The sequence below is a fragment of the Taeniopygia guttata genome, chromosome 8, assembly GCF_048771995.1.
Source record: "Taeniopygia guttata chromosome 8, bTaeGut7.mat, whole genome shotgun sequence".
Lineage (NCBI taxonomy): Eukaryota > Metazoa > Chordata > Aves > Passeriformes > Estrildidae > Taeniopygia > Taeniopygia guttata.
Window position 1 is genome coordinate 29,535,430 of NC_133033.1, and position 26,898 is coordinate 29,562,327.

General features: G+C 49.2%; 1 protein-coding gene across 3 annotated transcripts in view; it reads left to right on the forward strand.

Moving 5' to 3' along the window:
- The window catches only part of RXRG (retinoid X receptor gamma), a 39,399-nt gene that overhangs the window by 6,175 nt on the left and 6,326 nt on the right, over positions 1-26,898 (forward strand). Inside the window, 4 exon segments of one of the 3 annotated variants that reach the window (NM_001256209.1) lie at positions 10,953-11,024; positions 21,884-22,146; positions 25,111-25,255; positions 25,853-26,032. In NM_001256209.1, coding sequence (NP_001243138.1) covers positions 10,976-11,024; positions 21,884-22,146; positions 25,111-25,255; positions 25,853-26,032 — 637 coding nt within the window. In that variant the 5' untranslated portion in view covers positions 10,953-10,975. 3 annotated transcript variants of the gene reach the window in all.

Below are 26,898 nucleotides of genomic sequence, written 5' to 3' on the forward strand. Positions count from 1 at the left end.
TCTCTGCTTGGGAACTATCTGATGGGAAGTGCCAGTCTCTGCAACCATCAGGACAGACCCTGGGACTGTGCCTAGGACTGGTGAATTTATCAGCCTTTCAGGGTGTGCTGCTGCTCTGGAAAACTTAAGGCCTGAAAAGGGACCGGGCTCCAGATTTTTCAGCTGGGATATGTCTGGCTGGCAGAGGAGACAGCTCTGTGGAGAAGCTGATCTTTAGGGCTTGCTTTAATAAGCTGACTTAAGTCCGTGCACATGAGTGCAGTGCCAGTACCTGAGTATGCTCACATCATCCCAGGTCATTTCTGTGCTTCTGCTGTGTACAGGCTGCTCCTTCTGCTCAAAGGCTTGAAAGGACAGGGCCCAAATGTGTGGCTGCTGCTCTTTTCTCTCCCTCTTTTTCTACTGCAAAAAGGTTGAGGGACAAAGAGCAGATATTTGACAGCAAATGTCATTCCACATCCCTGCAAATTCTTCATGTGTTTGCTCCTTGCTCTTGGGCTGTCATGTGTGGTGTGGCCTGTCCCTGCCTTGATCCTGGGCTGGTCCTTTCTTTGGAGCATGGGGAATTTTGTCATGCTCCCACAGCTTTAAATACCAGTGGATTTTCCATTTGGTACAGGGGAACATGTAACTTTAGAAAAGAGAAGATGAAAGGCAATGGAGGGCATTGATGAGGGAAGGGATGCTCACTGTAGCTGGCTCCTTACCCACCCCTGGGCTGCACAGGGCACCAAGGGGATTTAAACACCTTCTGCAGGGGAACCTTTCTTGCTGGAGAACATCTTGGCTGAGTTTCTTGTTGTGTTTGTCTCCCTTTGGTGGCCACCAGGAGGTGAGTCCCAGGAGGACAGCTGCTAGGACAGATGAGAGTTGTATGTCTGTGCTGGCAAGGCAAAGAGGAGGCTTGGTCCTCTGCATCTCAAACAGACTGGGCTGGCAGAGTCTGCTGGAATTAGTTATACCTATCAAGAGATGACCTCAAAATGAACCTGTTGCTTTTCTGTGAAATGGAAATGTCTGCATGGCTTAGAGGACAGGCACAAACTACCAAGAGTGGAGTGGTTTGGGCCACCAGTGGATGCAAGGACAGTGAGGGCTGAGCTCATTATACCCCCCTTCTCCTTTTTTTTACTGCCAGTTCACAAAGGGATTCTTTGGGTTTGCTCATATTAAATACTTCATTTTGTGCCTCATTGCTTGGGTTGTGCTTCGTTTCTTCCCATTGCCATGCCTGGGCTGTGTCCCCAGGTTTGGTGTTCATGGTGGGAACATCTGCACCAGAGCATGGCCATGTCTGTATCTCTGGGCAAAGATGGGGTCTGGTTTACTGGCTGGGGGATGTGGTGTGGGGCTTTTATTCCCTGATGACTCAGAGGCATCATAGGTGTGAGCTGGGGGCTTCCACAGGCAGGGTTGCTGGATTGGGGTGTTTGGAGCAATGGAAACTTGTTCCAAGTCTTGCTTAAAATTCCTGAGTGGAGTTCAGGAGACCCATCCCCAGGAATCCTGTGTCATTACAGAAAGGGGATATCTTTGTGCATGAAAGGAGGCAGCAAAGCCTTAAGAAACCTGCCTCTCCCTCCTTGAGGACACCTTTCAGTTTTAGTGGTATTTGATTTCCTTCCCTGCTCTCAGGGGACCCAATGAATGGGAAGAAATCTACTTTAAAAGGGGTTAAATGTACCAATGGCACCTGCAGAAGTGGAGTGGAGTGGGATCCAGGTGAGCTGTCTGGCTCCCGAGGAGCTCCAGGAATCCTGTGAGAGGAGCAGCTTCCCACTGTGGCTAACAGGCAATGCCTCACTGACTGGAGCAAGGACTAAACTCCAAAGACAGCTGGCTGAGAAGTGCTGACTGGAGCTGTGCCGTGCTGATTTGGTGGATGTGACTCTTGGGCCCTTGGTCCATATCTAAAGCTCTGTGGCCATGTGAACCCATAGTGCTAATTTGCCATAAATGCCCTCTCCTTCCTCAGATCTTTTCAAATTCTTGTAATGGGGCCAATTTGATAAGGCAGGCTTTATCCTGGACCAGATCTGCTGGCTGCCAGAGAGCAGGCTCTGCTGGAGACACATAAGGAGAGGCAGGAGTGATTCAGAGAAAGCTGGAGCCCTCACTGTGGCATTAATTTGACAGTGTGCAGTCAGAGGCTCACACCTGATCCAGGCAGAGCTCCGTGCAGAAACTCAGTGTGAACAAGCTTGAAGCTGTGGCCTTTCTTGGGCAGGACATGAATCAGAAATCCAAAAGTACCTGCTGAGCTCCCCTGTCTCATGGCAGGACCCAGAGGGACCTGGGATCAGATGTCTTTTGATAGATATCAACCTTCTGGGCTTTTGGGACCTGGCTGTTGTGGCTGGGACCTTGGGGACCCATGGCTGTGCCCTCAGCCATGAAGGTAGTGGTGCTAGCCCTTGATGTGGATGTTCCTCTTGGATGCCTCCAGCCCTCCTCCCCTGAGAAAGGAGCTAGTCCAAGCAGAAATAACCCCTGTTACCTTGAACTCCAGGACAGCCACGTTTGCCTGGCTGGTATAAATAGACCGTTTGAGGCAGCCGGACGTGATGGAGATTGACAGGTTGTCTCCGGAGTTTTGCACTTGCTGAAGCAGGAGGAAATGTAAAAGCATCAAGGTGGGGATGGCACAGCATGAGAGCAGCAAGCAAAGCCCCCCAGCTGCACAGCAGGCTGTGCCACCTGCCAGGGAGGATGCAGGTGGTGGCCCTTGGTGGCCCTGAGCAGGGCACTGCTGTGACAAGACCTTCCCCAGTCTGTGGTGAGCCATGCAAAGTCCAGCAGATGCCTCCTGTGTCACCAGCTCAGCCTCTGGCCAACAAATCTGCTCACAGAAATCCAGCAAAAAGATAATAAAGAATTGAGCAGGATCAAGGGGGGAAAAAAAGGGGTTGAAAGTTTTCCAGAAGTTCTGCAGAGATAGGTATGGGGATCAAGTTTCACATAGGTAGTTTGTTTCTAGCGAGGCAAAGAAGCCTCTAAATCACTATTTATTTGTGGCCGAGGGTTGCCTTTTAGATTTTTTTAAAGTACTTGTCCCTACAAGCAGTAATGGAGGGCTAACCTGGACAAGGAACACTTTCTGTTGAGATGTTTTGTCTGAAGAATGGCTGTGGGAAAACTGGGAAATTGCTGTGTCTTTCAAGATTTGTCCGAGAACCCTAGTTTTTTGTTCTTTTTTTTTTTTTTTTTTTTTTTTCAGCAGATGAGGAAATCTGGAAATCTTGGTCAGGGTGTAGTTTTCTTTGAAGGAAGATAACCTAACTATTTTCAGGCATTTTGCAGAAATCTCAGCTTCACATCATGTGAACAGCAGGGGTAAAGATAGGCTTGTGTTTAAATGACAACCTGTGTGTTCTCAGGCATTCTGAATGGAAAGTTTGCTTGCAGGGTGGTATGGAGGAAGTATCAAGTGAACTTTTCTTCACCTGTCCTTTGACTATCCCTTGCTGAACACCAAATGATTTGTTAAGGTGAACTTAAGAGCTGAGTGTTCGTTTCCCAACAAAATCTCTTCTGGGCACAAAGCCCCTTTGTCAGAGACCTGCTTTTAGATCTGAGAGACATCAGCACTTGCACATAGAAACCCTCACTTCATTCAGTGCTCATCCAGCCTGGAATCCTGGTTTTACAGCACAGTTTGCTGTCTTGGATGATGGGCAAGAGACATGAGGTGCTTCCCTTGAAGTGTGAGGGTTGGGGGACTCTCCCAGCTGGAATACTGTGGTTCCTTTTCTGTCTCTCTGATCTTTATTCCAGGAAAGGTAAGTAGCTGGAACGACCTGTCTGAAAGCAGTCAGGGAGCTGTGAACTCCCAAACTCTGAGCTTCCACCCTCTGAACCCCACCACTGCTTCAGGATACAATGCATGCCCAAACCCCTTTGTGCTGCAGCACAAATCCCCTGCATCATGGGCTTGCTCATTCCCCCGCAAGCCCAACCCAAAGCAGCCAACGCATTTGACAAAATATTATTTTCCAGAGGATCCAAATGGCCGCTTCTTTGGATCCACCTTCCCAGGAATGCTTTGCTGCATGCTTTTCCATGACGCTACCGCTGCTGACCTTTCTGCTCTGGCAAGGAGGAGTCTCTGGGAAGCACATAGGCAGTGATTCTTCATGGTTACAAAGGCCGGGATTGTTGGCAGCTTGACGCCCCAGAAAGTGTCTAATTGACTCAACTCTCTCTAGCTAGGCTCCCAATGGATTTTCTGCCTCAGGATATCGCAGCATTATAGTGGACCTGTTGTTTTTGCTGCCCTCACGATATTCAAGAGTGCATTGTTGGAGCAGAGAGCGTGAGGCGGAGCGGCCGCGCGGAGCACGTCGCCCCGCGACGCGGGGTCACCTGCCAACCTCACTTGGGGGCTCCAAACCTTCTTGGAGCGTCCCCTCGTCTTGATGGGCACAGCTGGCAGGAGTAAATCTGCCCTTTGCATCTCAGGGAGTGTCAGCGTGGAAATATCTCTGCTGGTTAAGCAATGGTTGTTCACCCTGATGCCTTGGAGTGGCTGCTTGGAACAGAGGCTGGAAAAGACTAAGAGAATAAAAGCAGGTATTTATTGAAGGTTTTCAAATAGGTGCACCTTGGGCAGTCAAAAGCCTCCCAGAGAGGCTACACCCAAGATGAACAATGGTCACGAGTTTTTCATACAGTTAAAAATCTGGTCCCTTTACATATCAGGGGTTAATCCTCCAATTACAGCTTCAGGTAATGAAATAATTTACTCCAAGTTTGCTCCCCCAGTTCACTGTCATTTACATCTCTCTGGGCTTGAGACTATAAGGTGGCCTTGAGTTTCAGGCCCAGAGAGGAATTTTGTCTGAATAAAATGGGAGAACAGTAGCTGACAGGCTATAGAGTGTTATACACAAAAGCAGCAGAGGGTCTGAAAAATATAAAAGCTAAATCCTAAGGCATCAACTCCAGTGCATCTCCATTGTGGGCTTGGCCCAGGTGCCTTCTGGGCTGGGCAGAGGCTTTGTCAGGTATCTCTGTCACCTTGCACAAATGCCTGGGAGTTCTTTACCTTCATCTGTGTCAAGATACCTAAGTGCCACCACTGGTGCCTGTCTGCGGAGGTAATTCCCTGCAGGATTGGGCAGCTGGGCTCTGCAACCAGCAAAGCTGCTGGAGGTGCTTAGGCAGGCGTAAGAGGATTCGGTGACACCGCTGATTAGTGTCCAGGGCCTCATTACGGTGCTGATAATTGCAGGTCTCCCAAGGTTTAAACAGGCTTCTTTAAATCTGCCCTCAGAGGCTGCGCTTGGCTGCACTGGGACGGTGCTTTCTGCAAGGTAGGCAGTGCCCTCCCTCCCTGGAGCAGCCTGGCACTGGGGATGGTGGCCCTGACACCTTGGGGATGGCAGCTGTGGGGCTCAGGGGATTATCTCTCCCGGGGAGAAGGAGAGGGCAGGCTGTGCTCCTGCAGGTGTGTCTGTGGTGCTGCTGTTTGAATGTGCTGCTGTCAGTAATTGCATTAGCCCGGTGGGGCTCTGGGCCTAATTTCATTAGCTTGGTGTCTGTGGTTATTGCTGGACATGAGGAAGGGCAGGGATGGATGGGGAAGGGCTGATGCAGCAGCTCCCTTCCTCTCCATCTCCAGGGAGACAACTTGCTTTTGGAGACTTGTGCCTGTCCCAGGCCAATGCTGTGGACCAGTGAAGCACATGGATGAGGCTGGCTCAATCCCCTTTGCCAGCCTGGAGAAATCCAGTTTCAAGTCCCTGCCCTGGCACTGACTTCCTCTTTGGCCCTGAGCAGGTCACCTGGTGTCTGTGTCACCCTCAGAGGCCAGCAGGGAGGAGAATGGGCATTTTGGCTCCTGGGGTGCTCAGCCTGGTAGCCCTTATTGCACCTCATTTGCCATGTGAAGGGAGCCCCAGCTTTAACACCAGCACCCCACAGGAAGTGGGTTTTCCCTGGGATTCTGCTACTCTGGAGCAGTGTGGCAGGAGGAAGATGAATGTGCAGCTGTGGGGTTATAAGAGCTGCAACCTTTTTATTTGGCCATATTGATGACCTCAGTATGTACATAGACTGCCTTTGCCTTTAAACAAGGATGGGGTGAGGCTTGATGGAATTCTTGAACATATTTGGGTTTTTCCCTAGTTCAATGAAAAGGGACCATATTTACCTTCCAGCTTTCCTAGTTCTGGTGTAAAGTGGGATAAAATTATTCCCCTGTAGGCCCTTATGCAGTCAGGCTCCAGAGACCAGCGCCCTAAAAGGCTTGGTGGAGTAGTACTGGTGGAGGAGTTCTTCGAGATGCTATTCCAGCACACTCAGAAATACAGTGGCCTTGGAAAGGTAACTGGGAGGTGAGTGAGTGAGCTGGGGATCCCAACACAAGGTTAGCATCTTGTTGGCTTGAACAGTTCTGCTTTGTCAGGAGTCCTGCTCTGACTGATGCCCCCACGTGAGGCTGCTGGATGCCCCCTGGCAGCCCCGAATCCCATCTGGATGCAGCATGGCCATGGCTTTCCCTCCTAAATTAACAGTGGCAGTCATAATGTCTTCTCCTTTTACACAGCAATGAGGACAGGCAGGGGAATAAAAAGCATTTATACTCTGAAGCTGTGAATTGTGCTATTCTACAAGAAACTGAGGGGTTTTCTCTGTAAGGTCCTGCAGTATGGCTTAAGAGAGGCTGGGATGGCTGCTTGAGTCTGTCTGTCACAGACTGACTTGGGTGCAGGGACTGGAACTTCTCCACGCTCCAAAATCCATGGTAGTCTCCTAAATTAATTGCTTGCCGCTTGATTGGCCTGAGGAAAGGGCCTGGAGGGGTTTCCTTGAAGTTGCTCTGTGTGTGCATGTGTTCTGCAGTGCTAAGCACTCACTAACCCAGATCCGCTAAAAATCAATAAAGTAATCCACTTACTGCTTGGGACTGCCAACCTTTTTAAGGAGCTCAGAGCTGTTTTGTCTTCTTCCCTCTCCCAAAGAAAGAAAAGAGCTGTGGGGATGGGGGTGCTGACAGAGCTGGTCTAAAATCAGGCTCTTTGCTCTGGGCAGATCAATAAAAATAATTCCCTACTAAAACTTCATTAGCATGGAATTAAAGCCGCTGAGATCCCGCGTGGTGGGTGAGAATAAATGGTACTGCTAAACCTCGGCACGGCTGGTGCTTAGAACGCAAAGCTGCTCACACCTCCCCGTTCCCAGGGCTGGACTGAGCATGCAGCTGCCTCTGCCCCTGCTTGGCAAGGGCACATGTGGGAATCCAGGGCTTCCCTCTGGCTGCCCTGGCAGGCCTGGGACCCTGGCAGGGGTCAGGAACCCCCCTGGACAGAGCCCCCAGAGACACTGTCTGTGATCTCTGTCCAGGGAAAAGAGTTTTCAATCTTACAGGGTGAATTACAAGCTCTGAGTGTTTGATATAAGTAATAATTAAATGTGGCATGGGTGCAAAAGTAAAATTTTAGGATTCTAGATGAGGGGTCCAAAGGGACAAGATGCAGGAAATTGGGTGTGTCTTGTCCTTTTTCTCCTTCTTCATGCCCTCCATGTTTCACTGTGGTGTTGGCATTTTTCTGTTGGTTTAGGCTGGGGACACACTGTTCAACGTAGGTGACAGATATTGGCACATTATTGTAAATCCAGCACAGGTAGTTTCTGGTATTTAATGTTTGTACCATCCCACTGAGGGCAGAGCCCCACACGCTGCCCTGCAGGACAGAGCTGCGGCAGGGCAGCAGAACGTGTTAGAGATAAACAGAATAAACAACCTTGAAACCAGCACAGACCAATTATGGCTTCTGCTTTGGCAATGGGGCAGAAAGACAGAGACTTTCTACAATCTCGGAATCATCAATACCACAGATTCCAACAGGAACAAACCCTCCTGCCCAGCCTGAGGGCAAGGGACAAGCCAGGCTGGCGTGGCAGGTGGAAGTGAAACTGGTGTGCAAGAGTGGATTTGTCTGAAACAGCGTCCGAGTTCTGAGTGCTGGTGGGCACACGGCCACACTGCATCTCTGCATGGGTGCTGGACAGGCATGCCAGAGCTTTCCCATGACAGCAGATCAGAGAAACATCCCTCTGGCAAGTCGTGTGTCGGGCTGCACAAAGTCCCCCTCTTGTGTGGAACTTTTGGATCTTACTGAGTGGGTATGTTTGTGTGTGTGTATGTGAAACATCACTTCTTTTGAAAGCAGGTTGTTTGCTAGTATATTTTTTGTTATTGAAAAATGTTTCTTTGGGTCTTGTGGCAGAGGAAAAAAACACTTGCCCTGCTGAGAAATCCAATTTTCTATCAGGAGATTGAAACAAGCCACCTTGCAGCCTGTTCCTCAGCAGTGCCCTGGGTTTCTGCCTGCAGGGCATTGAGGTATCCCTGCCTGGTGCCTGGCTTTTGCTTCCTGCTCCTAACAAGGATCCCCAGCGTGGCTGTTACAGGACAGCACTGGAGGCAAAGCCAGTGTTATCCTGAAACAGCAAACTTTGCCAACAGGTTAGAAATCCTTGTGGTTGCTGGGATTGACGCTGCTTGGGTTAGACAGGGTGGATGGAGTGTGGGGCAGCCTTCGCTGAAACAGGAGCTGTGGCTACATCTGCACCTGGATGCAGCTGTGAACACTGGAAGGACTGGCGTGAGCTGAGAACATTCACTGGGATGGCCTTGTTGTATGTTGGGGGCTGGCAGGGCAGGATGCAAGCTCAGCTGAACAGGAGAGGGACAGGACACAGCACTACACAGTCAGATGCTGCTGTGCTGTGCTCTCATGCTGGTCATCAAACCCTTTGGTCTCCCTTCCCCTGGGCTCAAAACTTGTGGCCAATGAGAGGGATCTGTGCTCAGCTGCCTCTCCTCCTCTGAAAACAGTTCTGCAGTGCCATTAATGTTTGTGCAATAAAACAAATGAGATGTGAAAGGTGGCCAGATAGAAAATACAAGAGTGATCTCTGCTGTTTGTATTCCCCCTGCAAGACTGCAGTTGCTTGGTGGTTTTTTTGCCTCAGTAGAACCTACTCTGAATACTGATCTCTTGGTTGTTTTTTTGGTTTTTTAACTGTGAGAAAACAAAGAAGGTGTGTGTAAAGCTAGGCCACAGCTAATGGGCTATACAGAATGCTGTCACTACTGCCTGCAAACCTCCTTGTTCCTGACAGCAGGCAGGTTATCCACTTGTTCTGGTCTCTGGAGATGCACTCCCAAGTGTTAAGTTCCCATTCCCAGGTAAACTCTAAGTCCTGGAGCTGATCTGATGTACCTGCTGCCCACAAAAAGCTGTGCATCCATGCCACGGTGTCCTCCCAATACTGCACATCACCAAGTCCCCACATGCAAATGCAGAGCAGGAATTGGAGGAAATAAAATCACCTTTTAAAAATAAAGGTTGTTAGTATCAGGGAAAGGAAAAACCCTTTCCCTTGCCTAAACTCTAGCTAGAGATAAATGGATGTGGCAATGTCTGAGAGCAAAGGAAGAAACAGAGCTAACAAGGGCAACTTTCCTTTTCCTGCAGACGTGATACTTCAGGGCTGACTGTACCTCATTCAGCATCTGCCTGAGCTGCTGCTGGGTGCTCTGAACAGCTCTGGGCTGGCAGAGTCCATGCCTTCCCCTTCCAACACGCTTTATGCCAAAGGGTAAAATGGGTCCTGGGGTGGCCTAGAGGAAGCCAAGTGCCCTTGTAGGACGCCAAACATCCTAATGTGTTCTTCCCTCTTTTTGTCTTGCTGCTTGCATGTCATGCTCCCCATGGTCCCCCCGGGAAGGCAAAGCCCCTGGCTAGCCCTGAGCCCTTTCTCTGCCATGTGGCTGGTGGCAGTGACACGTCTGCAAGCCACCTTCTCCTCCAGCACAATATTAATGCAGATCTCCAGCAACACTGCTCCCTCCTCCATTCCTTTGAGGTAGCTTCATGTGAGGCTTCCCAGATCAGAGTCCAGAATCAGTGGGCTGTGCTGTATCTTTGCCTCTCATGATATTCAGACTATCAGAACCGCAGGAGTCGGGCTGGGGGATTGCCAGGGAATCTGGGAATTGGGGAACTGGGGCTGCTCCTGGTCCGGAGCACCGGGCACTGGAGGGGACAGCGCTGGGGACCGCATGTGGCTCTGCCCCGGCCGGCAGCTGCCTGCTTGTTTCTGCTGATTCCCGCACATTTCCCGCAGAACTTCATTGTCGGGAGGGCTGGGCATTGGACTGAAGTTGTGGATGTAGTCTGGGGCTGCCTGAAGCTCTGCTGAGAACTTTACTGACTGTATGCAGCACGGACTGAGCCTGCCCCGCGCTCTGTCCCGTGTCCCACCTCTTCTCACCCCACACAGCTTCGGCAGCTGGTTAACGAGGCTTTTGGTGTGGTTTGCGTGTCTTTTGTGCTCCTTTGGGTGCGGCTGGGATGAGAGTCGAGCTGCCAGCCCTGCTAGCCCCAGGAAGGTCCTGCTCCTCCTCAGCCTGGCATTTCCTCGGGGTGCTGGGCCGTGACGCGATTTCGGGAGCGCAGCTGAGGCACGATTTGGCGTGGGATGTGGAACTCCTGGTGGCGAGGGCTGCTCCTTTGCCTGGCCGCAGAGACCCTCCACACGGCGGGGAGCTGCTGCACCCAACACATCGCACCGAACCTTCACTGGTGGAAAAGCAAACCCCCCCCTCCTTCCCACCACGCTCCTCCCCTGAACGACTTCTGCTCCCCCCTCCTCCCAATTCCCGATCTATAGCGGAGCCGCCGTGCATTGATTGGCGTCTCAGGCGGGCGATTATGCCGCCCGGCAATTCGCAGGGAGCCGAGCGCAGGAGCCGGAGCTGAGCGGGCAGCGAGGGGATGGCTCAGCCCGAGCTGCTGCCGGCGTGAGCGAGGATGAGCCCGCGGCTGGAGGAAGCTGCCCCGGCACCCTCCGAGAGCCCCCGCTCCTGCCCGGCCATGCCCCGAACCCGGCGGCGCAGGCAGCTCTGAAGTTCAAGAGGAGGCAGTTGTGTCGAGAAAGGCGAGCGATGAACTGAGGATTAAACATGTATGGGAATTATCCTCACTTCATTAAGTTTCCTGCGGGCTTTGGCAGTAAGTATTTTACTTGCGTTTGCGATCTGTGCCTTCTGGGTTAAGGGGAGGAACTGATCCCGCAGCGGCGGCAAGGAGGGTGTAAAGGGAACTTAAAACCGTGTTTAACCTAGCTCGGATGTGGCTGTAACCTACAGTGCCCGTGTGATTGAAGCTGTCCTGTGGTTTTATGTGCTGTGAACTTCCGCACAGCCAGACCAGGCTGCCTGAAATTTTGCAGGCTTGAGTCAAACCGCTGCGCTCCGCTTTGAAGTTTAGTGGATCATTTGGGAGATGCATGTTTGTGTCTGTGTGTGGTGGCTTGAATCTCTTCATTGTAAGAACGGCATCAAACCAAGTAAGCATCTTTCCAATTTAATTTTTATTAAGTTGCTGGGGCGGGGGGGGGAATGGGGGGGTGTGGAGGATTAGTTTTCAAACATGAAACACCTCCCTAGAAACTCTTAAGAGGGCTAATTCCTTGCCTTGTGGGGCTGTCTCCTGCCCTTGTGACACAGATCCCACCATAATCGTGTGGAGCTGTGTCAGATTAGCCAGGGGAGGCTGCCCAGGGGGACAGAGAAGGGCTGGGGCTGCGACACCCCTGTGCCCACCGTGAGCGAGCCCTGGCCGCAGGAACCGCGGCTGCTCTAGGGAAATGGACTTTGCGATTACTCTTTATGCTTTATCTGGAGTTATTCCCCTTGCCCTGCGAGGGGAATGGGTTGAGGAGCTGTAGGTTGGAGTGCTCGGCTGCGAGGGGCTGGGAGCACCCACCTAGAGACTGCTGAAAGTACTGATGGAACTTCAAGTGCATGCGTGTACAAAGTCTTGGTTCCTCTGGAAAGCTCTTTAAGCTGTTCCCAGCCCTTCAAGGTGGGTAAATGCCTCCAGGATTCGCTCTGGAGGCCCCCAGGCTGTGTACATCAGCCTGTTATTTCTCTGCTGGAGAAGCAGTTTGTGCAGACATCACATTGCCCGTGGGATGTTCCCACTATGTAAGGGTTTTTCCCCCCCTCCCTTTTTCACCAGATGCTCACCTCTGGTAATTCTCCAGCTCCAGAAAACTCATTGGTATTGCATCAAGTTATCCTCGAGTTTCACAAGCGCTCGACTTTCCCAAATACCTTTTTAGGCTGTTTCTGCAGAAAGGGGATGACTCCTTGGGAGAATCTATTGCTCACTGGTGGTTTTAAGGACCCAGCAAAGACAAGCTGAACTCTCTCCTACTGCTGCAATAAGAACGAAACAATGAAAGTGTTATTTGTGTTTAATTTATTTCTATTACAAATTTGCAATGAACCAAAAGAAAAGTGACATTCAAGCTGATCTTCCTAGGAACCAGGCAGAGATCCCTGTAGGGACAAGGGTCACAACACTCAGCAGAGCCTTTGGGAGATTTCTAGGTGAGGAAATTGGTAATAGGAGCAGAGGGATTTCTGTTCCAACAATAAAGGCGAAGGGACTCTTCTCCAACAGTTCAGTATGTTGGGAGTTTAACTTCCATTTAAAGTATTAAACTGGTGTTTTAACCTGCTTCCAACTTGGTGTTAGAAACAGAGGTGTTTTCTCTATGTGAATGCCTGGCAGAGATGCAAAAGCATTGGCTAAGTTTCGTTTGGGATGCTTTAAAACAGTCCCTCTGTCCTGTCTGGAGCTCCCTGGATGGAGTTTACCACTCCTGGCCACGCTCCCCTCAAAGTCAGAGGGCATCCATGTCCCTGTGGCATCCTGGTGATGTGGCAGCTCCCTCTCCTAGCATGGCTGGGTCTGCAGAGGGGGATTCTGGCTGGCTGAGAAAGCAGTGCCTGTTTTGGTCAGACAGCTTTGGGACTGTGTGAGAGGGCAGCCAGGCTTTGGAGGAGGAGAGATCGTGGTGACCACGGGTGGAAGGGATCCTCCACTGCCTTGGGTCCTCACCACGAACCCTGTGCAGGCAGCCTGCATCTCCATCAGGCCCACGATGTGTTCCTGGTGTTTCCTGCTCCCCCATCCTTGGAAAAGCCATGAAACTCTTCCTGGATGTGCATTAGGAGGAACATCAGCATGCCAGGGCAGTGTCCACACTAAGCTGTCAGCTTGTGGCATTCATTGCACTGTGCTGCTGGAGGGCACAGTTAAGGGGATGCAGGTTCTGCTGTTCTTCTTGCATTCAGATTTCCTTTAGCTCTGAAATTCTGGGCTTCAATTTCAGCATAATGGCAAAAAAAAAAAAAGGTGTCTACTTGCTGTCTTTTTCTTTGCTTTCATGTAGCTGTTACATCTCCTTTACCTTAATTTTATCTGCATTCAGATTAGAAATAAGGTTCATGTTTTTGATGGTGTGTAACACTCGCTTTGATCTTAAACATCTGAATAGCACCACCAAATTTGTCTGAGAAAGTACATCCACAACTTGGTCATAAGCACATGATTTGTGATGAGAAAATGACAATCAGACTCCAAGGTGTCACAGATGAGTTTGTAGAATAGCAGGGAAAATGTTCAGATGAGTCAGCCTTAGACATCTAAAGCAGGAGATGTGCTGGGCTAAGGCTGGGCTACAGCAGTAAAGAAAGGGCTTAAAAATGTGTTTTTATTCTCCAGAAGGTTGCATTTCACCCAAAGCCCAGCTCCCAGGGCAAGGAAAGATGCTGTGCTGACTGTCCTCTCTTTCTGAGCACTCTCTGGCACCACTGGTTGGGGACAAGAACTAACTTGGCTCCTCCACAAAGTCTCTTTTATTAGTACTCATGTAACTTGGCCTGTGGCCACGCCACCTCCGGCTGCAATCTTGTCAGCTCTCCCAAGCAAAGCAGGGTTAGGCCAGGTCGTTTAGGGGATAGGGAGAGGAAAATCCACATTGTGCTGGAGTGGCTCTGCTGCCTGGCTGGCACTGTTTTTTGTGATGGTCCCAGCTTTTGTGACCTGCATGATGCTTTTTTCCCTGGATGTCATGGCTTACTGTGTCCATTTCTATAATTGTGGCTGTGAGGATGGAAAAGAGCCCTTTGACCCAGAAAAGGTGTGAGAAAATCCAGTGGCTGGGTAACACTGGCATCTGGGAAAACAAAATTTTAAATGTTGTGAAAATTTTTCTTTTCAAGCAGGAGAAACCTGCCTTCAGTTGCCTGAGTCAACCAAAGGTCCTTCAGTCAATGGGATCCATTCTCCTGGGGACCTGTAGCCTCTCCACAAATTCAAAGACAACTGTATGAATTTTCACGTGTTTTTTACTGGTGGCTGCTGGCCAAGTGGGAAATCTGATCAAACAATCACGGGAAAAACCCTTCAACCCCCAAATTCAATGAGTTTTCCCTTTTTTTTTTTTTTTTTTGGAGATGAGGAACTTTATCCAACTCTTGTGTGTTACTGTGGTCACCAGGGAGATGTGATACCTTGTTAGGGTGAGTAAATTTGGCTTGCAGTTCTTTTTTAATTACTTGATGTGTAGTTTGCTAAAGGAGTCTTTCCCTGGTGCAGGCTCAGCAGCAGATGCTATTTTGAGGTCTTGACCTGATTTGACTGAAATTGGACAGTGGGTCAATAGCTTAGTATGTCCAAGGACATTTTGGGCACGACACACAGCTTCTTGTGGCCAGGTTTTGGATGGCCCCTGTTTGCAAGGGAGGCACAGGAGCAGTACCAGAGAAGAGAGGAAGCAGCTCTTCCCACCACCTGCAGAGCTGAGGGAAACTTTCTGCTGCCCTGTGTAGGTCCCTGCTAGAGAAACCCCTGCTCCCATATGTGCCACTACAGCTCCTGAGAGATTTCCTCCTTGTTTTTAGCACTCAGGGAAGGCTGCATTATTTATTGACATGGACTTGAGCAGGAAGACAGAAACACAGAGGTTACTGGACCTTAAAAGCAAGGCAAACCCACGAACCTTTCTGTGGGTTGTTAGCATGGCAGTTTGTACTGTCTGTGGGAATCTGCTTGGATGGTTAAAAATATCACCAGAAAAGGAAGAGTTTTTTGGTTCATCCTCTGCGTATTAAACAAAAACAACTTCTGCAGTCACAGCAGCAAAACTTTGCTTGATTCCAGTTACTGTGGGGATCCTGCTGCCATAACTGCAGCCATTCTCAGGAGTGTTTCTCTCAGGTATTTCCCTTTCAAGGTCATCCCCAAGGATGAGCTGTTTGCCAGGCTGCACCTCCCACGCACACTCGTGCTCCTCTCCTGAAATCAGCCCTTCTCTGCCTGTCTCTTCCCACTTCTCGGTGCTTTCTGATCTGCATAGGATGAAGTATCTGCAAAGTCATGTGTCAGGCAGGGCAGCTCACACCTGTAAATGTTTGTGAGCCTTTTCTCCGAAGCCTTGGGAGCATAAGTGTTTTTTCACTATTTGATGACTTCCAGCTTTTGATTCTCTCTGACATTAAAAAGGAAACTGTGAATGTTGAGAGTACCATCATCTCTAGGCTTGCCAGGGATCTTCAAGGATTGTTTTAGGCCTTAGATGAGGTCAGACCCTGGTGTTGAACGTGGTTATTTCTCTCAAGGCTTTGCCGGGTGTTAGAGCTGAAGGGGCATTAGCTAAAACAAACCTGCAGCCTGTGGTGGTTAAACAGACAGTGTGTGTAGTGCTTGGATGTTTCTGGCCTCTGCATTTTGATTCTTCTTGCTGCTCAGGTGTAACCACTGAAGCTGATGTTTGCTGCCATGATTTGTGTGAAAATCAAGACAGTTTTGTTGGTTGCAGCCCAGGTTCCTTCTTTTCCTGCTGCCTTCACCGAGGTATTTGGGGTCACTTGTGCACTCTTGCAGAAGAGAAGTCTTTGTTTCCACACCTTCCTCAGCTTTACCTGTGCAGTGCTTGGAGCACAGAGCTGCATCCAAAGTGCCTTTATCAAGCTCACCTAGGTTCAGTTTCACTGTGCTAGCCCAGACCCGGCTGTTCAGCATTGGTGTGGTGGACCTGAGGCTTTTGTGCTCTGCAGGTGTATTTGTTGGACACCTACACATCTGCTGTGATGTGGATGGTGTTCTTCTGCTTTTATGAGGCTATTCAAGCAAGTTTCCTATCCCTGGATTAGGATTTTGCTAAAGTGAAGATGAAACACAGTTGAAAGTCAAGTGCCAAAGCTTTGTGTGCTTGCTCATCTTCAGCAGCTGGTGGGTGAGGGTAATGCTGTTGCTTACGTCCTCAAGGGCAGTATTTTCAAAATGCAGAGAACTGAGTGTTTCTTGGGGTCTTTCTTCATTATTTTTCCTAATGTCAGCAGAGATGCCTAAGCTGGCATTGGATATGATCCTTATTCTGAGTGCTGAAGCAACGCTATGGACACTGTATCTGTGTGTGTGTGTGCACTTCCAGCTGCTCCCTGCCACAAACCATGCCACAAATCCAGAATTCACTTAATTTTCCTTTTTCTTCCAGAAAGACACTTATGTGCCCAAACCACATAACCCAAATGCTTACTTAGGAGTAAAATGATGCGGACCTCTGAAACAAATGTGATTTCCAGAAATTAAAGTGGATACTGTTTCACTTTGCTCAAGTGACATCAAAACATTCTTAACAAATAAGTACCTATATGTATGCACACTTTGGTTTAGCTCACAAGATACAAAGACAAAGAGCTATTTTGTTCATGGATTTTGCAGATGTGTAACTCAAAATTAACCCACAATGTCATGCAAAGACCCAACTGTGTGTTGTGCAATTCTGATTCTGCAGGATATTTACCTTTGCAATGAACTTCAAGAAAGTCCACATACCATGTCATTTTACTGAAAAATTTAAGTCACAACAAACTCATACTTGGCTGAATTTGGTGTCTGTACTCCTGCCCAGGTTCTCTCTGCTTAATATTCCTAATATTCAACCGTGCCACAAACCCTGCCGCAAAGTTTCACTTTGAAACAGTGAAGCACCCAGAAGCAAGTTCTTCCTTCCTAAGCCTTGCACCTTTCCAAGAAAAGGCTGGAGTGTGTGTTTCTGCTTCTGGCAGCTCGTGGAGAGTTGATGGAGTCACTGGGTTCTCTGGGCTGTGCATGTTTGCAGCAGAGATACTGCCAAATCCACACAATCCTCCTGTCTTGCCTTCCCCTGCTCCTGCAGGAGAGAAATAGATACAAAATCAAGCTTCCCTGAATTTGGGCAGGATATTATCTGTCCAGGCAATAATGTGGAGAAGAGAAACAGGGAAGAAGGCCAAGCAGCCCCACCTGTGGATCAGAAATAAGCCAAGGATGAATGTAGAGTGGGTGGTGGAGAGCAGCAGCAAGCCCTGGTGCTCGGTGCAGGTCCCAGCTGGCGTGGGGACACGGCCAGCGTGCTTGGTGCCCTGTGCTCGGGGCGTCCCCATCCCTGCTGTCACCTTGCATTACCTGATGGACACGCTGCAGGCCTGGCTAAATGTCACCTGTGCCCCGTGCAGGACTGGGTGCTGTCTCCCCAGCCCACCCTGCTCCATCCCACAGCTGCTTCCCCGCTGCAGAGCAGCTCCTCTCCAGCCCTGTTCCACTGCCATTTGTCTGTCTCCCAAATGATGAGAGAAAACACCCGGAGTAAAGCCGTTCCATCCCAGTGAACACAAGATGTTTCTGGGTTCTGCTGGGAGATATGGGACACAGACCATCAGTATTTTCTTGCAAGTAGTTTAATTTAATTATTTTTCTTTCAAAACTTGGCTGTTTGCACAGTCCAAACCTCCCTGGCTTTGAGCTGAAACAAGTTTGAGCATATTCAGCTGAGCGAATAATTAACCCCAGGGTCAAGGATGCTTTGGCTTGGCTCTTCCTGAACACCTTTCAGCCATGAAAATTGTTCCTCTCACAAGCTGATAGTCTGCTAACAGTCATTTCTTATATCCCTCTTTGAGCACTCTAGCCTGAAAATGAGAAGCTGAGAGGAGGATTTTCCCCAGGTGCAGGAGAATGCATTTCTGCTCCCCTGGCAGATGACTTAGCAGACTTACCCCAGAAAGGGACTGGAAGTCAAAATTTTTTGTTGTTTGTGGTCTTTTTGTCGTCATTGTTGTGCTTTTTTAAATGGGGGCTTTATTCCAATTTGTAACAGATGGATAAAGTTGTCGTTTGGTAAGTGGCAAGTTAACGCTGCTGGATTTGAGCAAGGGGTTTGTCAGAGCCTTGGCAGGACAGTGTAGCCAGGCAGTTTTGAAACATGCATGTTAACTCAGGTTTGTGTCATCAGGCCCTGGCAAAGCCTGGCTTTACACCTCTGTGCTCTCAGTAGGTATTTTCATTTATCCATCCATCTCCACCAGCACTCCTTTGTGCATTCACACTTCCTCTTTGATATCTCATTGCTGGGATAACAGAGGTACAAACCCTCCAGGTTTCCTGCCTTTGACCTTTGGTCCCATCCTGGGGTCTAGGGGATCCCCCTGGGCACAGCCCTGAAATATTTACCCCTTGGCAGGGGCAGGAGCCCACACGGGGTTTGCACTGACCAGCAGCCTCCTGGTGAGAAAGCCTTGCTCTGGGTCCTTGTGAAACTTGGAGCTTCTCTAATGGAGAAACTTAGCAGTGACAGCATTTCTGAAAAGTCTGGCATAAAAGCAGAGTTAACTCTCCTGGGTGGCTTTTCTTATTGGTTTAAATCTTCTGCATGATACTTTCAAAATATGCCCTTTTCTGTGTTAATGGAAAAGGATGGAGAACCATTCTTCTGCTCAGCTGTCCTGGTGTGATAGATCTCTGCCCAGTATCCTCTGCAATGACTTATTTTCCAAGCTGAGGAATCCTCAAAGGCAATGTTGTTTACCTATTTATTTAAAGAGGCGTAAAAGCAAATTCTTTCTAGGTCTGTGCTACAGATGCTGGGGAGGACTGTGTGTTACGGTACCACAGGTGATGAAAAATGCATTTGCTTTTCTCTGAAGCTGATAATGGCCTGGGTCAGGATGGTCCTTTTAAGCCTCAAGAAACATCTGAGGTGCCTGTGTGAGCTGAGTGCTTGCTGAGGTAAGGGGGTTCCAGGCAAACAGCACAGCTTCTGCCCAGCGCTAAAGGCACTCTGGGACGAAGGACTGGAGCACTTGGAATCCATTCCAAGGCAGGGATTTTGCTGTCTGCCAGCAGAAAACAGGCTGTGTATCTCCCTGATGGTGGCAGGGGGATGTGGGGTGACTCTGTGCAGCAGGCAGAGCCCTGTTCCTGCCTCCAGACTGCCTCGCTGCCTCTGAGGCTTCTGCTGTTGTCATTGAGCTGGCTTCCTCTTGCTGCACATCGCTTTCCCACCGGGAGAATTGATCCAAAAAGCCAAAGCAAGAATTGACAAAGACCTTTTCTCCCCCTCCCTCAGCAGAATTAAGTCTGAAGTGGGTTGATAACGGCGGATCGAGTCCTCCTTGACTCTGACAAATGTCTTTAATGTTATTCAGCAAGCTGACCTTTTCCCGTCTTTATTGTGCATCTTCCCTTTGAATCAGATTTGATTGTTACTTCAGGTAGAATAACAAACACTGTCACGTAAATAACTTTGCAATAATGTTAAAAGGAGGAAAAAACACAAACAAACAAAACACCAAAGCGCTGCCTTACTTGCAAATGCAATGGGAGAATGTATCCTCTGTGTCAGCCATGAAAAACCAACTGTGTGACCTTCCCACACAAGATCTTTGCCTTGCTACTCCAGGGAATGATCTCCAGTGTTGAAAAACCAACAGAGAAATAATGGTTCACAGAAATGTTAATGACAGCTAATGCTAACCAGGGCTGGTAAATTCTAAGGAAGGGAGAAAAGGTCATGGAAATCCTTAAAATGCACCTAGATGCATATCCCATTGGGACTAGTGGGCATTTGATGCCTAGATACCCTCTGAATATTTGAGACTGGTCTTACAGAAGACAGACAGTATTTAGGCCTTGCTTGAGCTGTTCAGCCTCAGAGTCTGCCCTGAAGTGGCAATGATCAGGGTTATATTGTTTTTCTACACCACCTCTTCCTCAGCAGGGCTCAGGGGCAGAGTGATCTGGTGGGGCTGCTGTGAGGCTCAGCTTGGTGAAGTGCACTGCAGCTCTTCAGTGTGGAGGGAGGAAACCCCCTGTCCTCATAGCTCTGAGAGTGCCCTGGCACATCTGTGTGGCCAAAGTCTCTGCTCTGCTTTGTACAAGTGAGGAAAAATAAAGGACAAATTGTTTTGTGGCTGCCTTGTCCTGAAACTTGCATTGCTAGCGTGTAATGAGCCATTCCTGGGTTGCTCCAGCTCATGTGGAAGATGCTGGCACCCAGCTTTGGGAGGGAACATGTGAAAAGGCACAGGGGAGGCACATGTGGGTGGTGTCGGAATCTGTGGGTATTGGTGATTCCGAGGTTGTAGAAAGTCTCTGTCTTTCTGCCCCGCTGCCAAAGAAGAAGCCATAATTCGTCTGTGCTGGTTTCAAGGTTGTTTATTCTGTTTATCTCTAACATGTTCTGCTGCCCTGCCGCAGCTCTGTCCTGCAGGGCAGCGTGTGGGGCTCTGCCCTCAGTGGGATGGTACAAACATTAAATACCAGAAACTACCTGTGCTGGATTTACAATAACGTGCCAATATCTGTCACCTACGTTGGACAGTGTGTCCCCAGCCTGAACCAACAGAAAAATGCCAACACCACAGTGAAACATGGAGGGCATGAAGAAGGAGAAAAAGGACAAGACACACCCAATTTCCTCCATCTTGTCCCCTCTGAACCCCTAATCTAGAATCCTAAAATTTTACTTTTGCACCCGTGCCACAGTTAACTATTACTCATATCAAACACTCAAAGCTTGTAATTCATCCTGTAAGATTGAAAACTCTTTTCCATGGACAGAGATCACAGACAGTGTCTCTGGGGGCTCTGTCCAGGGGGGTTCCTGACCCCTGCCAGGGTCCCAGACCTGTCAGGGCAGCCAGAGGGAAGCTCTGGATTCCCACAGGTGGGAAGGGGAAAACTAAGCCATGGGAGCATAAGGCCAGAGGCACTTCAAGGAGCAGAGACATGTGGAACATTCAGAGTTTTCAGGCTGGCTGGTGAGGATTTCGGGGTTCAGAAGCGTGCTGTCCCTAGAGCTGCCTTGGACAAAAGAAATGGGACCTCAGGGAAATGTTCAGAGAAAACTGAAAACCAGCTTGAGGCAGGCAGGCAGTGGTGCCTTCCTCCAAGTCTGCTCAGGCACCAAAGTGGAGAAGGAATATTTTGTTATTAAGCATTATCTCCACAATTAGTTTTGTTGCTGTATATTGTGGATTCTTTAGGTTCTTTCTTCTGCTAAGGTTGGGATCAAATGTGTGGGACGGTATTTCTTGTTTGGACTTAGATGTTTACTAGTTCTTATCTATATTACAGTCTCACAAAGTGTGAGTTTTACAGTACTTCACTCTAACAAGCTAAAAATGGAGTTGTATTTCTTTCTCTACAAGGCCTTTTGAAGATAAATGGTCTAATTAAGAAATTACACTTAAATTATTTTTACTTTTAACTCAATAACTAATTACCTGTGACTCTCAATGCTGGATTTTTAATTTAATTATATAATACTGGTCAAACTCGTGAGGAAGAAGGTGAAGGAGAAGGACTAGTTTTCACATTAAAATTTCTATCTTGTTATATATATTACTATAGTCTAAAACTTTAAGTTTTCTACTATGTGATATTACACTTTTCTATTCAAACTACACACTTCTAATCTTTTATAATTTAATTTTGGAAGCCTTCTCTATGGTCTCAGGTTAAATGTAGTGTTCTCTTGGGGGTCAGCACAGAAAGTCTAAAATTCTCAGCAGCCAGGGTTCCAACAGTATATAACCCATTTTCCTGTACTATAACCAACAATTTTGCTCTTTTCCCTTCACAGCATGCTTTGCTGGTTGGTTTTGAGGCTGGGCTGGCATTGACACAAGCACGGCTGGCCAGCTGGTAGCTGTTACACTGGGCGTGCTTCATCTCTCCGCTTCTCCCCGCAGATTCCCCGGTGCACGCCAGCTCCACGTCCGTGGGCCTGTCCTCGGGCCTTCCCACGGGGAGCCCAGTGGTGGAGGGGCCCCCCAGCTACCTGGAGCCCCCCGGGAGCGCCGCGCGGGCGCTGCCGTCGCCCATGGGTGCCGTCGGCTCCCCGGTGAGCGCCCTGGGCTCGCCCTACAGGGTCATCGCCTCCTCGCTGGGCTCCCACCCCGTCGCTCTGTCCTCGGCCCCCGGCATGAATTTCGTGGCACACGCCAGCCCACAGGTGGGGATGAGATGTTTTCTTCCTTCCAGTTTGGTCTTCAGGATGGGTAAAGTCCCAAAAGTTGAGGGAGGGGATTGGCTGGTGGGGAGTTTGGCCACTTGTTCTTTCCAGCTGAGCTCCCCATGAATCTGCATTAATCACCCTTGCACAGACACAGGAACCACACCAGTTTTAAAATACCCTACAGGATGAGGGAAGAGAGCTAATTTCCAGCTTTGTTCTCACCGTGGGTGCAGTCCAGCTCCCCTCTGCTGCATCTGTTGTAGTGTATAATTACTGTACATGGGAACAGACAGGATAGCCAAGGGCTGCAGCACGTGAAACATTGCCCTTCCTCCTGCAAAAGCATATCTGCTTCGTTTGGTTGTCTGGAAAGGAGACAGACTTTCTAGGCAGAGACAAATGTTAATGCTAAATGCCAGCCACCTACTGTGTTGCATATCAACTTGGCCTGAAGCAAAATGAAGCACTCCCATCCTTACTGCCTGTGCTCACGTGGGTGCTGAGGTTTGGGGAGACCCAGGTGTTAGGGCTGGTGCCTCCCCAGAGCCATGGATGGGCTGGGAGCCTCTCAGGGTGGCTCTGTGGGATGGAGACATGCTGCTCCAAAAGCCTGGCACCACCTCCTGCATTTCGGGTGGCAGTGTGGCATCTCGACAGATGTTCTGGGCATCCAGATCTAAGGGAAAATTCTGCCTCTTATGAGCAAGGTTTTGTCTTTTATTAGTGGCACCTGAAGGTGGGAAGTGCTCAGAAGCCCCATGGCTCCTGCTGAGGAAAAAGCAAGGAGATGGTCCCCAAGCCCTTTCTACCCCATACCCTGCTGCTACTCCTTGGAGTGCCTGAAGCTCTTCTTTGTGCCTGGGAGGCTGGGAGAGGATGGCATCAGCTGAAGAGCTCTGAAAAGAGGATGGGATTTGGCTTACCTTTCCCCAGCGTCCTCGGCTCCAGTGTGGGCCCCAGCTGTCAGCAGTGGGAATGCTGGAGGATCCCTCTTCCCCTGGCACCACCCAGCTGCTCCCCATGGATCTGATGGTATTTGTGCCCGTGACGTCAAGGACAGGATGGTTGGACAGGAAATTGTGGCAGCACTGGCTGGTTGGAAGCCTTTCCTTTGGGACTGGGGATGCTCTGGGAAGTGGTTTCCCCAGCCTGGGCTCCGTGCCAAGTTCCCAGATCCGAGGAGAAGGTTCCATTTGTGTTGCCTCTAATGCAAGGAGACAGCTGGGCCCTGGGGATTCAGCAAGGAGGCAGCTAATGGATTTGGGTTCAAGCAGTTGTCCCAGATACCATACATGATTGCACTTAACCTGCAAGAGTCAAGCTCTAAGGACACTGATGGCTAAAACTGCTCTGTGTGTCCCCCTCCCATGGACCCTCTCTCCCTTTTATTGTTTCAAAGTGATGGCAGGGAGGAAGAAAAGGTGGTACCCAAGTTCTGAGTAACATTTTAAACCATAAAAAGTTCCTCCCGGCTCAGCATTTTGCTGATGGACACTTGTGGGGAGGAAGGGGTTTACTTCTCCTTTCCTTGGCCTGGATTTTGAAGCATAAGGAATTACAGTTGCCAGTGCCTGGTTTGAGCCTCTGCTGGAGAGATCAAACCTTTGTTTCCTCTAGGCAATTTTTCCCAATACACTTATATGTCCTAGTGGAGCAAAACAACTTGGCTCCTGATTTTTGCTGGATAATTTTTGTTTTCCGTGTTACTAAAACCTTTGAAGCTTTGAAAATGATGGGATAGCAGTGAGGGAAGATGAGAACAGGCTTCACCTTTTTATTTTTCTAATGACTCATCCGAAAATTCTAATGGGATGAGCCCTTGTTCTTTACCGAAATTTACTGTGGAAATTACTTCTTTTTTTGTGGGAAATGTGCAGTTTCTTGAAGCAAATGGAGAACTTCCAGCAACATGCATGAAATCCACTGTTTTAAATGTTGCAGAGACTGGAATGAAGGCTCGAGCTGGGTCTTCATCCAAACCTGTTTTCTATCCCTGCTTCTGCCTTCTTTGAGCTGATAAATTGGCATGACTATTCCAAACAAACCCAGGGATGGAACAACCATCCCCAGCCCTCAACCCACGACAGTGGGGAAGGTGATCTGATGGTGGATGTTGGGCTTGGAGGGGGATTGTTGTGCCCAGACAGCTTTTGACAAGATGTGCTCAATGGCCCTTAGCCCTCCCTGCCCTGCCCAACGTGGCTCCAAAGCAAACAGCAATAAAACAAAGCCCTGGGCAATGTCAGGCTTTGGTCTCTAATCAATGTGGGTTTGTAACCTTTAACTTCAGCAGCCAGGAGCAGCTCCTGGGGATCTCAGCTGGGGGCTCTGTGTCATTTTCCTGCATCTCACAACCGCTGATTTTTAGATGCTCAGCCTGATCCTTTTATTTATTTATTTTTTAAATAATCTGGTAACCCCAAATCTGCCACCTATGATAGTGTTTGGGAACCTAAGTCCCAGAGAGTCACCAAATGGCCATGTGTTTATGTGCATATGCAGATATTATGAGTCAGGAAGCTAACCCACTAATTTTTATTTATTTTTTCCTTTTTTTTTTTAAACACCATTACAGCTTCCCTAGCCATGCAGCAGTGCAGGTTTGATTGTAACAGATCACCTGTCTGCAAAGCTCTGCTTTACTAAGCTGTTAGTGCTTGCAGCTGCCAGCAGTCAGCATTCTCTAATGAAGCAGCCAGGATCCCACAAGCCTCATGGCTTGGAGGCTGTAACTGAGCAGCTGAGGTTACTGCCTGTCCTTTTCCAGCTCTGCTTTGGTTACAACATCAGGCAATATCTGCTTTAGTGCCTGCTGGATTCAGCAGAGGATGTCTGTCTGCCCATGGGGATAAGCTTGTGGGACAAGCCTGGCAGGAGCAGCAAGGGAAGGGTCAGCTCCATTTGGGGATGGTTTCACTGATGTGAGTCTCTCTCCTCTAACCTGTCTTGTGGCTTCTGCAGCTCAATGTCCTGAACAATGTCAGCAGCTCAGAGGATGTCAAGCCCTTGCCGGGTCTCCCGGGGATGGGGAACATGAATTATCCATCCACGAGTCCAGGATCCCTAGCCAAACACATCTGTGCCATCTGTGGGGACAGGTCCTCAGGTAGGAGGTTTTCTTTCTTGGGGAAGGCTTTGTGCAGTGAGAGCTCTCCTGGTGCTCTTGTGCAGCACTGAAGGGCGTGGAGGCTCGCTGTGGTCATACTGGCATAGCAAGATCATGGCTGGGTCTGGCTGTCTGTATTGCACATTAGTGCCCAAAAGTGAGCAAACCTAAACGCTGTGCTCTTCTCCCTTGTGTGTATAACCTCATTTTACCTTCTGTCCCTGTTTACCAAAGGTAAATCTGCCAAAATCCCTGTGTTCCCATTTCCCTGTGCTTTGTGTTAGCTGGGCTCTGGCTGTGTCTGGGTTTTCTCTCGTACCCCAGTGAGCCTTGCAAAGCCCCTCCATATCAGTGCACCCCATTTGCTGCCTGTGGCCCTTCTGCAGCTGAGATGATCCACATTCCTCCACTGGCATGCAGTGGTCCCATGGTTTGACTGCTGCTGGTCACTGTTGCTGCCAGGACTCACTGAAGCCACTCCAGGCCTGCCAAGGTGATACCTGCAGTTTTTCACCTTTGGATGATTTGGTTTGAGCTCCTCCATGCTGGAAGGAAAGGCAAATACCTGCCTGCCCAGGGATTCCCTTGCCTCCCCAGGGAAGCACTATGGGGTGTACAGCTGTGAGGGCTGCAAAGGCTTCTTCAAGAGGACGATCAGGAAGGATCTGATCTACACCTGCCGGGATAACAAGGATTGCCTGATCGACAAGCGCCAGCGCAACCGCTGCCAGTACTGCCGCTATCAGAAGTGCCTCGCCATGGGGATGAAGAGGGAAGGTAGGACTGGGGCTGCTGGAAGCAATGGGATTGGAGAAATTTCCCATTGTTCATTAGGATAAATCGGGCTCTTGGTGATCCTCCAAGGCTGGTGCATTCCAAAAACCCACACCGAGGGCGTCGGGGGGGTTTTGCACCTCATTACGTAAAGGAAATGAGAATCGAGGTTTAGGTTGGAAAAGAATTTTAAGATCAAGTGGAACCATTGGCCCAGCAATGCAGATTTCACCACTAAACCCTGTCCCTAAGTGCCACATCTACCTGTCATTTAAATACCTATGGGATGTTGACTCAGCCCCCCACCCTGAGCAGCCTGTTCCCATGTTGGACAGCCCCTTCTGCGAAGAACTTTTTCCTAATAAGGGCTATTAAGGGAAGAGACTGATGGGGCAGCTGTCACAGTGTATTTTTCTTCTCACCTAATCGCACATGCTGGTGAGTATTGAAGCTTTTGACTGTTTTTGACCCAACCTTGCCTCTAGTTAGTGACTCTTAATGGCTTGGACCCCTTGGAAACCTGTAAACTTCTGCTGGGGACAGCACCCAGCAGTGAGGGGTCCTGCAGACTTCTTGTCTCCTTTGTGAAGAGCAGCTTCCTTTTTTTGTTTTTGATTTGCTGACTTCATTTGTCACCACCTAATTCTTGTACTGGAGGATAAGAGCGAGTGATTTATTTCTATCTCTCATTTTATAGTTCTCTGTCATTTCCACTCTTAGCCTCACCTGCTGAGCTGCATTGTCTCCCAAATTATGCAAGGTCAGGATGTGACAACCAACACAGTATTTAAGCTCATTTTTTCTAAGATAAAGTAATGGAGCTGCCCGGGGAAGGAGCTGTAAAATTGAGCATGAGCTGATCCTCGTCC